This window comes from Podarcis melisellensis (assembly GCF_964234715.1).
Source record: "Podarcis melisellensis genome assembly, chromosome: 8".
In the NCBI taxonomy this organism is placed as follows: Eukaryota; Metazoa; Chordata; class Lepidosauria; order Squamata; family Lacertidae; genus Podarcis; species Podarcis melisellensis.
Window position 1 is genome coordinate 14958241 of NC_138540.1, and position 14187 is coordinate 14972427.

The window sequence follows — 14187 nt, forward strand, 5'->3', positions numbered from 1 at the left end:
CTGCTATGTTATTACAAAGTCATTCCTATGAAATTGTTTTGTAGTGTTTGTTTGAATTGCATTCTTGTTCCTTCCTTGTAAGCTGCTTTGGGTGTGATTTCTTTTGTGGGAAGATGACATACAAATAAAATAAATGAATTCAGACCACAGATCCATCGGAGAGTTCAGTGTTGTCTACACTGACTGGCAGCAGCTCTTCAGGGTTGCAGAGCATCCTTTCCCAGCCTTACCTGGAAATGTTGGGGATTGAACCTGGGAACTTCTGGCATACAAAGCAGGGGCTGTACCTATGAACTGTGGTCCTTCCCTTAACAAATAAGCACCTGTCTTATACTGTCAGCTCATTGGCCCACCTAGCTTAGTATTGTCAACTCTGACTAGCAGAAGCTGTCTAGAGTTTCAGACAGAGGCACTCCCAAGCTGACCTGGAGGTACCAGGGACTGAACCTGAGATCTTCTATGTGTAAGGCAAGATGATCCAATGTCATAACCCTCACCTTAGCAATCTAGAATTGGAAGAGACCCCATAGGATCATCTAGTTCACCCCCCTGCAATGCAGGAATCAAAACAAAAGCATCCCTGACAGATAGCCACCCAACCTCTGTTTATTTCCTTGACATCTGATGGGAGGTCGTTCCACAGGGTGGGCGCCACTACCGAAAAGGCCCTCTGCCTGAGAAAACACCAATCGGCCCTCTCTATTGGAGGAGGAATATCCCACCATTTTTCTCTTCTTTTAAACATTCTCAGCTCCGCAGACCATAAACTTCCCTCACCAACATCTCTCTCCTTTTCTCTCTCTTTCTCTCCTGCCATACAGCCTTCCCTCTCAAAAACTCTCAGGTGTCGAAATAGGTAAAGAAGCTTCAATTATCATGCACCTGTACTGCTGGGCCAAAGGAGGCAACTTGAATAAATGATGCGGGAACCTAATTAAGGTGTTTTGTTTGCTTATTAAAGCAGGTTGGTAGCGGGAGAAGAGAGAGTGGCCTATGATTTCCTTCTTCTCCCAGAAAGTCTCTGTGGGATGTATTATTACTAGAGCAGTCAAGTACAACGTTTTCCTGTTGCCTAGAATGGACACACAGGGGAATGTGGTTCCAGATAGGGAGGACTTTCCTGTCATACCTGCTCTGGCCCTCCTCCCCCTGTGTGTGACCAGGTAAATGGGCATGATCCTAGCTGACCAGATAAAAGCTCTGGCCATGCAATCATCTCTCTCTTGGTGTCTTGGACTCTTGCTCTTGGATTCTCCTATCTCTTAGCCAGCGCATGGCTCAACCTTCACATAGGATGGAGCCCATAAGCAGGAAGTCAGAGATGTAACTCAGACTTCTTTTTGCCGAAACCACAAAGTAAAGCCTGCCTTCAGATTACAACAACAAACCTATGGTTACGTGCAACATACTCAATAAACACACAAGACGTAACCGGCTTTACTTTTGAATAAATAAGGTATACTATTCATTGTAGTATACCTTATTTATTCAAAAGTAAAGCCGGTTACTATTCATTGTAGGGACGTGGGTGGCGCTGTGGGTTAAACCACAGAGCCTTGGGCTTGCTGATCAGAAGGTCAGTGGTTCGAATCCCCATGACGGGTTGAGCTCCCGTTGCTCGGTCCCTGCTCCTGCCAACCTAGCAGTTCAAAAGCATGTCAAAGTGCAAGTAGATAAATAGGTACCGCTCCGGCGGGAAGGTAAACGGCGTTTCCGTACGCTGCTCTGGTTTGCCAGAAGCAGCTTAGTCATGCTGGCCACATGACCTGGAAGCTGAACGCCGGCTCCCTCGGCCAATAAAGCGAGATGAGCGCCACAACCCCAGAGTCGGCCATGACTGGACCTAATGGTAAGGGGTCCCTTTACCTTTACTATTCATTGTATCAAATTATAGATTTCAACGCAAGTCTCATAAAGTTCAACGAAAAAAGCAGAAGACCCAGTGGATCAGTTCATTCTCTAGTCAGTTCATGCATAAGGTCCATACATGTACAGTGATACCTCGGGTTAAGTACTTAATTCATTCCGGAGGTCCGTTCTTAACCTGAAACTGTTCTTAACCTGAAGCAGCACTTTAGCTAATGGGGCCTCCTGCTGCTGCCGTGCCACCGGAGCACAATTTCTGTTCTCATCCTGAAGCAAAGTTCTTAACCGAGGTACTATTTCCGGGTTAGCGGAGTCTGTAACCTGAAGCATATGTAACCTGAAGCATATGTAACCTGAGGTACCACTGTATAAGTATCTATTCGCCATCCTAGGCTTCATCAGTAGAAGAGGTTCATATGTAATATTACAGGATAGTGGATCTTATAGCTTAGTAGTGGTTGCAAGATGGCGAAACAAGGCTAATATTCTGGAAATCCTTGTCTTAGACACTGTGAAAGGATTCTGTGGAACTGTAACAACCCTTCATGGAGATTATTGGACTCTTTGAACAGACAGGTGGAAAAGATACTTACCGTATACATGTATGGACCTTATGCATGAACTGACTAGAGAATGAACTGATCCACTGGGTCTTCTGCTTTTTTTTGTTGAACTTTATGAGACTTCCGTTGAAGTCTATAATTTGATACAATGAATAGTATACCTTATTTATTCAAAAGTACAGTAGGGTTACGTCTCGTGTGTTTATTGCCTTCAGATTACTGTTGCGAACTGAATGTGAATAACACTTTATTCTTACTTTGAAAGAAGACTGTGTTGTGTTGTGTTATTATTTTAAGAGGGAAATGAAGGTGAAACTTAGCAGGAACAATCCAGACTGGATTGCTTAATTAACGGATTCTAACGAATCCTCAACTTGCTTCCAATAAGTTGCACAGGGAATGTGCTCTGCTGTTTACTCACTAGCGTGAGTGAGGAGGGATAATATCCAAACAATATATCCTCTCCTACCTTCCTTAGCATTCCCACAGTCTAAGTGCCTGGCGGTCTTCCATGTTAATATTTCAGAGGATGCCGGAGCGTGCTCCACTCATGGGAAAATCTTGCAGAGTTGTTGTTCAGCTCAAGGCTTCCTGGAATGTGTGCAGCTGCAAGGAGGGTGGGAGCAGGAGGCCTGGAGCTGGAGGTGGGTGGGCAAAAGAAGACAAATTCTACAAGTGAGTGTCTGGAGGCGGTTGGAGGATGAATGGCTGCTAACAGATTGAGGTTGAATCCTGACAAGACAGAAGTACTGTTTTGGGGGGACAGGAGGCGGGCAGGTGTGGAGGACTCCCTGGTCCTAAATGGGGTAACTGTGCCCCTGAAGGACCATGTGCGCAGCCTGGGAGTCATTTTGGACTCACAGCTTTCCATGGAGGCACAGGTCAATTCTGTGCCCAGGGCAGCTGTTTACCAGCTCCATCTGGTATGCAGGCTGAGACCCTATCTGCCCGCAGACTGTCTTGCCAAAGTGGTACATGCTTTAGTTATCTCTTGCTTGGATTACTGCAATGCGCTCTATGTGGGGATACCTTTGATGGTGACCCGGAAACTACAACTAATCCAGAATGCGGCAGCTAGACTGGTGACTGGGAGTGGCCGCCGAGACCACATAATACCGGTCTTGAAATATCAACATTGGCTCCCAGTATGCTTTAAAGCCCTAAATGGCCTAGGCCCAGTATACCTGAAGGAGTGTCTCCACCCCCATCATTCTGCCTGAACACTGAGGTCCAGCGCCAAGGGCCTTCTGGCAGTTCCCTCACTGTGAGAAGCCAAGTTACAGGGAACCAGGCAGAGGGTCTTCTCGGTAGCGGCACCCGCCCTATGGAATGCCCTCCCACCAGATGTCAAAGAGAACAACAACTACCAGACTTTTAGAAGACATCTGAAGGCAGCCCTGTTTAGGGAAGCTTTTAATGTTTAACAGACTACTGTATTTTAATACTTTGTTGGAAGCCTCCCAGATGGGCGGGGTATAAATAATAAATTATTATTATTATTAGTATTATTATTATTATTATTATTATTATTATTATTATTATTATTATTACCAGCAGCCATCCCAGTGCCTAAGCACCATTCATCTCATTTCGCACAATTTATTCCACATCCCATCACCATGTCTTAAACTATTTTGCTATGTAATCAATTCTTCAGAATAGTCATGCAGAGAGAGCGGATCTCCAGCATCTCTGCAGACCGGTCAAAAACCCAATTCCCACACTGGCTTTGGAGATTTCCCTGGGGTGTCTTTTGGCTGGCTTTCCCAGCCAATTCTTCATATGGACTGGGAACTTGAGTGTGTTAAATACTGAAGTATGTTGAGAACGGAGCTTCTGAAGCTGAAAGATGTGCTGCAGCTCTGTAGGTTTCTTTTCTTTTTTTTTTAAGGAGAAAGGGAAGCTACATTCCCAGTAAGATTCTAGTCCTCATGAGAAAGTGCTGATTTGAATAGGAACAAAGTAAGCTGCCTTACAATGACCTTGTTACATCTAGAACAAGACTGTCAACACTGACTGGCAGTGGTTCTCCTGAGTTTCAGTCAGAGAACAATCTCAGCCCTCTCTGGAGATACTGTTGAGCATTGAACCTCAGACCTTCTTCATGCAAAGCAGGCACTCTGCCACTGACCCTTTCCCTAGAGCTCATATAGCCTGGGATACATTGAGGTGCTCAAATCCATTTGGTGTTGGGTGGAAAAAAACAACCCACCTGTGCCCTGTTGCTGTGCCCTTGAAAATCCTTTCATGTGCAATTACAATGGTTTCACGTGGATTCTGGCTAGCCAGCTTTTAAATTATTATTTTTAAAGTCACCTGCATACAACGGACGAAGAAAATAATCAGCATTAGTCTTACTCCCAGGATATTATTATCATTGGGCGGCGGCGAGGTTTTTTTTCTTTCTGTCATTGTTTTCTTTTTAATTAAATTGGATGACAAAGCCAAGACACAGACAGAAGAAGACCGATAACGAGACCGTAAATAGTTTTAGAAAAAAAAGAGGGGGTGGGGAGAGGAGGAAGAAAAGAAAGACAGAAAGAAAGAAAGCAAAGCAGAAGAGAGAGAAAGAGAGAGAGAGAGAGAGAGAGAGAGAGAGAGAGAGAGAGAGAGAGAGAGAGAACAGAAGTCTGGTCAACGGAGATGTGAATTCTGGGTGGAGGAGAAGAAACGAAGGGTCTCTGCGTCAAAGGCTTTCACGTTAGTTCCAAAGTAACTGTTAAGATGATGGCCAGAAGGAATTTATAGCTGCTGTGGCTGTCTGGTGAACCTAGGTAGGCAAAAAAAGAAGAAGACAATTTTTGACGGGCTTCTTTTGTACGCGTCTGGATGCACAGACCTGGACATCATTTCATTTTTACTTCGTCAGAAAATCAGAAGAGGCTGCCAGATCAAACAATGGGACCATCTAGTCCAGCTTTCTGTTCTGGCCAGATGCTCCAAAGGCAGGGTTCAAGCATAAGAGTACCATCCCCTCTTACAGTTTCTGGCAATTGGTATTCAAAAGCATTTCCGCCTCTGACCATGGAGGCAGAGCCTGTTGTCATGGCTTGTAGCCATCGATAAGCCCTCTCCTCCGAAAAGTTTAAAGCCATCCAAATTGGTGGCTATCGTTGTGGCAATATCTAAAATAAGGCAGTCAGAACCAGCTAGGTTGCCAGAAAGGCACACACACAGTTGGATCTCACAAGAGCCTGCAGGAAATTCTTTCTTGTGAAGAGCCGCTTTCACTGTGTCAAGCCAGGTAAAGGAGATCAGCCTATACAGTGATACCTCTGGTTGTGAACAGGATCCGTACTGGAGGCCCGTTTGCAACATGAGCAGAATGCAACCTGCATCTGCGTGTCTGTGTGTGCTGTGATTTGCCGCTTCTGTGCATGCACGTGATGTCATTTTGCACATGCGCAAGCGGCGAAACCTAGAAGTAACCCTTTTCGGTACTTTTGGGTCACCGCGGGACATACCCTGAAAACGCTCAACCTGAAGCAAACGTAACATGAGGTATGACTGTATAAGCTGGTCACGTCCCCAGCTTGCTCTCTCTCTCTGATCTCTGATCTCCGATCTCTCTGATCTCTTCTCTTCGATGCTTCATCGATGACTAGGGATGCAGGGCACGTGTTGAGTCTGAGTCACAGCTCAGACACCGGTTCTAACCTAAACAACAATGTATGTCTGTAACTACATTTTAAGCCTGCCTCAAAACTGTTATTGTGAAACCGAGTGAGGAAATCTACCTTTACTTAGGAGAAGAGTGTTTTGCATGGTTGTTGTTTTAAAGGGAGAAATACCAGGAAATCCAGTTTGCAGTAAAGCATCCTTGATGACTTAAATTAAAAGGCTAGAGCTAGCTTATCAACAGCTTCTTTAGTTTTGCTGACGAAGGGATGGACTCATAAACGCAAGGATGGATAATATCTAAGAAATATATCCTCTTCCTAGTTTCTATATGTTTTCGAGGTTACCAGCATGAGTTTGACCAAACTGCGGGAGGCAGTGGAGGACAGAGGTGCCTGGCGTTCTCTGGTCCATGGGGTCACGAAGAGTCGGACACGACTAAACGACTAAACAACAACAACAACAAGTTTCTATACCAGGCTTCCTCAACCTCAGCCCTCCAGATGTTTTTGGCCTACAACTCACATGATGCCTAGCTAGCAGGACCAGTGGGCACGGATGATGGGAATTGTAGTCTCAAAACATCTGGAGGGCTGACGTTGAGGAAGCCTGTTCTATACACATCCTTGCAATCATTTCTCCCTTTGGGAGGAAGTTCCTTAGTTTAGCTGTGTGCTGCATGAAGAAGTCCTTTCTTGTGATCTCCAGCAATTGGTGTAGTGTTTATGACAAGGAGAACATGGATATCATGACTGGTTGCCTTATCCACCGGGCAGGGATTTAGGATTGTTCCCTAAATAAAAGCAGAAGGGTTGTGCCTTACCATTGGAGTCTTCTGTTCCTCTTGGGATATTTGGGTTTTCTAAAAGGAGAAAGAAAAGGGACAAAAATGGAGAATAATGAGGTGGTCACATTAACATGGGAGAACATTGCGCAGTTGCCAGGTATTGCCAGTGTGGGATGTGATACATAAGTAGCAGTCAAATACAACATTCCTTGTTTTCCTAGAGTGGACATGCAAGGGGATGTTTGGTTCAGCCCGTCGGAACTTCCTGTTTCCTCCTGGGCTGGGACATACTTCCTTTTGCATGTAACTAGAGGTGGGCGTGACCTTACCTGTGCAGGTAACAAAAGCACAAGGCATGCAGCCCTCCTCCCTCTCTTTTCCACCTTCCTTTCGTCTTGAGAACTGCAGTGACTGCCAGTCTGCAGGCACTGGGATTAACCCTCCCATATGGGGTCGATCCACATGTATATACTTTGTAACTAAGTCTGCCTTCAGGGATCCATCTGTGGAACTGATGATGTGAGTAAACTTCTTTTATAGACTTTACACAAGATTGTGGTGTCTTTATTCTTTTAGGAGGGATTCAAAGGGAACTTACAAGGAGGGTAATAGTAAGAGGCTTAAACAAGCCTGCAACCAGCTATCTGCTGTGCATTTAAAAGGGGAATGTGAAACTCTGCTAAGTTAAAGGACTTGCTAGCACACATTAGAAAGGGTATTAATAAGCTATATATCCTGCTCCCAAGCCTCCCCCAAGCCGCCGGAAAGAAGGTGGGGGGAGGCCGCTGACAAAGCATCATGACCCCCCACCCGAGAGCAGCCTGCTGCTCCCAAGCCTCCCTGAGCCATCAGGGGAAAGGGAAGGCCATGAATATAAGCTGCACTTTAACTATTCACTGTCAGAATTTGGAAAAAAGTGTGGCTTATATTCGGGCCAATACGGTACTTCATCGTAAGTGTGGGATTTGAAACACAAGAGCAGTCAAGTACAACATTCCTAGAGTGAACATGTTTGCACATGGGGAGGAATGTTTGTCCAGCCAGCAGATAAACTTCCTGTTTCCTTCTGGGCTAGAGGTGGGCATGACCTCACCTGTGCAGGTAACAAAAGCATAGGACTGGCCGCCATCTCTTTCCCTTTGACTACATGCATCGAAGAAGCAACATCTGCTTAGCCAAAGATGCTCTCTTGGCCTCCAGCCAAGAGAGGACAAAGGGTCTGTCTCCTTATGGGATAGTTTCCAGGTGTATGTTACTTTTCTAAGCTAAGTCTGCTTTCTGAGATCCGATCATGAACAGGATGTGAGTAAACTCTTTTTATACTTTTATAGAAGACTGTGTCGTGTCCTATCTTTTATGAGGGAATAAGGGGAAAATACCAGAAGAGTTATTATAGAGGCTTTAGCGAGCCTGAGCAAACGCATCCGCTGTGAGTTTAAAAAGGGGAATGTTACTCTGCTAAATTGTGAACTTGTTTACGCAAGTTGGAAAGGCTATAATCAGACAATATATCCTCTCCTGCATCTCTGAATGTTCCCACAGTAACATCTCAGGGCGGTTCACAGACCATAGAGACTGCGTCCCCCGGGGCTTCTATGAATAGTGAGGAGGAGGATCTGGGCCTGATGGTGGCAGGAAGGGGATAACGTGTGGAGGACCCCAAACCATGGAGAATGGTTTCCCAAGGGCCGTGAATGGGAGAACCGCAACCTCCCGCATACCAAAGACTATCAGCCTGGTGTGGGTGTCCGTGGATCCAAGTGGGTTCTGCGCTGTGCAGCGGTACATGGAGCCGTTCAGTTCTGCCGGCACTCGCTCCAAGATCAGCTCCTTGCCATCGTGCTCCGCACTGCCGTCCAGGAGCCTGCTCCCAACGCGGGTCCAAGTGAACATGGGTTCGGGGAAGACTTCATTCTGAAAGCCAAGAAATGCCCAACAAATGCATCATCAGAGCTGCAAAGTCTAGTTCTCCACAACAATGACCAGATAAGAACTTTGAAGACTCGTGAGGCTCATCTTAAAGAAAGAGGAGGCTGAACCTCGCAAGGTCCCTGGATTTGGAATTGCAATCTAAACTGGAGAAGAGCTCCTTGCACCTCACCTTGAACACAATGGAGTGCAATGCAAACTACATTTCCCAGAAGCCACTGCAGCAGTGGGTGTTTTGGATGGATGAATGCTATTTCAAGGGAAGGAGAAAGGGGAGTTTCATGAATTAAGAGGCTGGATGGTTGGTTGACTTTGCGGGGTGGATTGGCTTGCTATTTAAGTACACTGGTACCTCACGTTACATACGCTTCGGGTTACATACACTTCAGGTTACAGACTCTGCTAACCCAGAAATAGTGCTTCAGGTTAAGAACTTTGCTTCAGGATGAGAACAGAAATCGTGCTCCAGCAGCACGGCAGCAGGAGGAAGCCCCATTAGCTAACGTGGTGCTTCAGGTTAAGAACAGTTTCAGGTTAAGAACGGACCTCCAGAACGCATTGAGTACTTAACCTGAGGTACCACTGTACTGTCATACCTCATGTTATGTTTGCTTCATGTTACGTTATTTCATGTTACGTCCCGCGGCGACCCGGAAGTACCGGAAAGGGTTAGTTCTGGGTTTTGCTGCTCGCGCATGTGCAGAAGTGCAAAATGACATCACACGCATGCACAGAAGCAGTGAATCACAACCCGTGCGTGTGCAGACGCACCGCTGCGGGTCGCGCTCTACTAGTGTTGTGAACGGGCCTCCGGAACAGATCCCATTCGCAACCAGAGGTACCACTGTAGAGCCTTTTCTAGCATTTTGCGGTTAATGTGGGGGCAACAGGTGGCTCAATCTGATGTGAGTTAGGCAGGAAAGGTTTCTGTCCAATGCCAGTCCTACTCAGAGTAGACAGTGTGGTGTAGTGGTTCGAGTGTCAGAATCTCCTTTCTTGTAACTTTAATCCATTGGTTCAGGCACCATCCTCTGGAGCTGGAGAGAACAAGCTTGCTCCATCTTCTATGTGACAGCCCTTCAAGGTATCTGAAGATGACTCTCATATCACCTCTCCTCTTATCCAGGCCAAACATCCCCAGATCCCTCAGCCATTCCTCCTAAGGCTTGGTTTGCAGACCATTTTATCATCTCGGTTGCACTCATCTGCCCACATTCCAGCTTGTCAATATCCTTCTTAAACGATGGTGCTCAGAATTGGTACTGGACTCCAGGGTGGGGTATAGACTGTTCCCACAGACTGTCTCACCAGAGTGGTGCATGCTCTAGTTATCTCCCGCTTGGACTACTGCAACGCGCTCTACAAGGGGCTACCTTTGAAGGTGACCCGGAAACTGCAATTAATCCAGAATGCGGCAGCTAAACTGCTGACTGGGAGTGGCCGCTGGGACCACATAACACCGGTCCTGAGAGATCTGCATTGGCTCCCAGTCCGTTTCTGAGCACAATTCACAGTGTTGGTGCTGACCTTTAAAGCCCTAAACGGCCTCGGCCCAGTATACCTGAAGGAGGGTCTCCACCCCCATCATCCAACCCCGAGATGTACACTGAGATCCAGCGCTGAGGGCCTTCTGGCGGTTCCTTCATTGCGAGAAGTGAGGTTACAGGGAACCAGACAAGGGGCCTTCTTGGTAGTGGCTCCCTCCCTTCAGATGTGAAGGAAATAAGCAGCTATCTCATCTTTAAAAGACATCTGAAGGCAGTCCTGTTTAGGGAAGTTTTTAATATTTAATGCTGCATTGTTTTTAATACTTGATTGGGAACCACCCAGAGTGGCTGGAGAAGCTCAGCCAAATGGGCGGGGTATATTACTTCCACCCATGAGGTAGAGCTGCCACTGAGCTACACTTTGTGCGTCTTCTACTTTCCCCCTGCCCAACCCAACCCTGTGCACACATGCAGCTGTGAATATGGATCGGCTTCACTCTTCCAAAAAGTCCCATTTAGTGCCTTCAATTGGTTCAGCTCAGCGCCTGGATTAAGGAACAGTTACCCCCCTTTCACACCCTGAAATCACCCGGTAATGACAACAAACAGAGGCGCAGATGAGATGGCATTAAACAGCTTGCAAATCCTCTTGGAGAAACTCTGAGTTAATGGGGTGAGAGAAAACAGTGCAGGGCAGGGGTGATATCTAAATCTAACCAGCTTTCTGCTTTGCAAGGAAGGGTGCAAAACATATGAGAGATTTTGACACACAGGAACACAGCAAGCTGTCTTATACTAAGTCAGACCATTGGGCCCATCTAGCTCATTACTGTCTGCACTGTTTGGCAGTAGCTCTCTGGGAATTATAGACATGGTTCTCTCTCATCCCTACTTGGGGAGTGAACCTGGGACCTTCTACATGCAAAGTAGATGCTCTACCACCAAGCTATGGCCCTTCTCCTCCTTTTGCTAATTTTAATTTTTCCGGTTAGCATGCAAATGCTTTATAATAATGCATCCAGGCTGCCATTGCCTACTGTGAATGGAGAACGTGTCTCCAAAAACGTTCTCAGTTTTGGCAAGAGCAACTGCTTTGCATGCAGAAGGTCCCAGGATGACTCTCCAGTGGAATCTCCAAGCATGGATGGGATTGTCCCATGCCTGAAGAGCTGCTGCCAGTCTGTGGTTAGTAGGCCAAAAGCCCCAAGTTCACTCCAAGCAGAAGACAGCTTCCTACAATCTTCTGTAGAACACATGCCCATCGTAGGAGCTCTCCAAGGTCCTGAAGAGTCGGAATCTACTATCTATGATGGTATTATCTAGATCCTGCAATTCTCTTCTCACTGTAGGCTGGTCGAAGGTGCAAGTTTAACATTCCTATGAGTAATGGACCCACACCCATACATAGCTGCTGAATACTGATTCAGACCATTGACTCATCTAGCCTAATATTGCTAACTCTGACTGGCAGTGGGTCTATAACAGGCATCCCCAAACTCGGCCCTCCAGCGTTTTTGGGACTACAATTCCCATCATCCCTGACCACTGGTCCTGTTAGCTAGGGATGATAGGAGCTGTAGTCCCAAAACATCTGGAGGGCCAAGTTTGGGGATCCCTGCTCTATAAGGTCCTTCGCCTAATATAGCATACCTTTCTACATTATCGACACTAATCTGGATGTCTTCATACTCAGTTTGTTGTACGCTGCAAAATTTAGAGAAGAGCAGGTGTCAAAGGACAACTGTGGTTTGATCTCCGTGTGTTAGTTTGCAAAGTGGTAATATTCAGTTGGTTCATGTGGGATCCAGTGTGGCATAGCGGTTAGAGTGTCAGACCTGGTAGAGACCAGGGTTCAAATCCCCACTCAGCCATGATGCAGGTGTGACCTTGGCGCCAGTCACCGCCTCTCTCAGCCTAACTTACATCACAGGGTTGCTGTGAGGTGTAGTGGTTAGAGTGTCAGACTAGGTCCCAGAAGACCAGAGTTCTAATTCTCCCACCAGGCCATGACACTCACTGGGTGTAACTTTGGGGGCCAGTCACTGCCTCTCAGGCTAGCCTACCTCACAGGGTTCTTGTGGGGATAAAATGGGGAGGAAGAGAAGCGTGTGACCACCTTCAGCTCCTTGGAGGAAAAGGTGTAAGACTATAAATGTAAACAAACCAACAAGATTAAAATGTGAGCTGATCAAACATCTCCCCCATCCTTAGATATAAACAACTCAAGCTCATATGAACTGTACCAGATGCCAATAACTCTCAGTGACGCCCTTCGGGTTCATACTCACTTGAAAACCTTGCACCAGGATTCGCACTGTGTCTCCCACTCGGGCTCTTGTTGGGGTCATCATGATCTTTGGACCCTTGGGAGCCACTGTGGGAAAAGAGAATAGGTGGGTACCCCAATCTGTTGCACTTCCAAACATCCCCATAATGAGTACTGCCAACTGTTGAACTAGTCCCAGCTCCTCTGCCTTTTTGACAGAAGCCAGGTCCACAGCAAAGAACAGAGTGTTGTGTTTAGCTCCATCCCAAGAGGTGGTTAGAGTGTGGTGCTGACACTAGAGTGTGGTACTGAGACCTGGGTTCAAATCCCACCCAGCTGTGATGTTCACCTGTTGATCTTCAACCTCTCTCTCTCCCTCCCTCCTACCTCCCAGGGTTGCCGTGGGGGCAAAACAGGAGAGGAGAGCCACCCATGTTACCTTGAGATCCTTGGAGGAATGGTGGAATATAAATATAAGGAAGAAAACAAATGAGCTTCGCCCACCACTAGCCCAACTGAAAGGAGATAAAATGAAGTTAATAGACATGTCTCATGTTTATTCATTTCAATGTGTCTGCTCCGAGTATGACTTAGTTTGGTATACTCCATTGCATCTCCTTACCTGCCCATTTCTATAGCCTCTTAGAATCATAGAATTGTGGAGCTGGAAGGGACCCCACGAGTCATCTAGTCCAACCCCTTTCAACGCAGAAATCACAGCTAAAGCATCCTCGACAGATGGCCATCCAACCTCTGCTTAAAGGTAAAGGTAAAGGTACCCCTGCCCGTACGGGCCAGTCTTGACAGACTCTGGGGTTGTGCGCCCATCTCACTTAAGAGGCCAGGGGCCAGCGCTGTCCGGAGACACTTCTGGGTCACGTGGCCAGCGTGACATCGCTGCTCTGGCGAGCCAGAGCCGCACACGGAAACGCCGTTTACCTTCCCGCTGGTAAGCGGTCCCTATTGATCTACTTGCACCCAGAGGTGCTTTCGAACTGCTAGGTTGGCAGGCGCTGGGACCGAGCAGCGGGAGCGCACCCCGCCGCAGGGATTCGAACCGCCGACCTTTCGATCGGCAAGTCCTAGGCACTGAGGCTTTAACCCACAGCGCCACCTGCGTCCCTCCTAACCTCTGCTTAGAAACCTCCAATAGAACAGGAGCAACAAGGCCATCTCCCCTGGTTGGTGGCCAACTTCATGCATACATTTCCTGGCTTTTCCTGGCCGGATTTCACGCCTCAATCTTCCCCCCACCTTTGACCTCAAAACTCTGAGATCTGAATGCAAATCCAAGAAATCTGAGCAGACATTCAAACCCTCCCTCTCCCACCAACTTGGGGTCCTTGTTCCAGCACCTCAAATTTGAGTGGTGCCTTGTGGGATGCCAAAATCTGGCACCTTCCCACCAGGATGAAAGAGTGGTGGCAGCTGCTGTGACACCCCAGATGTTTGGTGCCCAGTGCGACCACACCAGTAGCGATCCCCTAGAACCGCCTCTGCTGGTTCATGGCCTGACTTCTTCACAATTTCACAAACTTGCTGACCATTAAAGACGGGAGGCAAAATTCAATACGAAGCAAGGTTGGCGGGAGTTTGCATCTAAAAGTTCTGGGCTGGGGGGCTGTTTGAGAGTTCCCTTCTTCCTCATGGAGGAGAGGATTACATCAGGGA

At 47.1% G+C, this 14187-nt stretch overlaps 1 protein-coding gene across 2 annotated transcripts in view; it reads right to left on the reverse strand.

Moving 5' to 3' along the window:
- Positions 1-4899: 4899 nt before the first annotated feature.
- Positions 4900-14187, reverse strand: part of IGSF21 (immunoglobin superfamily member 21) — a 233513-nt gene continuing 224225 nt past the window's right edge. For both annotated transcript variants that reach the window (XM_081923707.1, XM_081923708.1), the window contains 4 exons: positions 12539-12624; positions 8556-8748; positions 6871-6909; positions 4900-5199 (listed from right to left, as the gene is read on the reverse strand). In XM_081923707.1, coding sequence (XP_081779833.1) covers positions 5126-5199; positions 6871-6909; positions 8556-8748; positions 12539-12624 — 392 coding nt within the window. In that variant the 3' untranslated portion in view covers positions 4900-5125. The remainder of the gene's footprint in view (positions 5200-6870; positions 6910-8555; positions 8749-12538; positions 12625-14187) is intronic.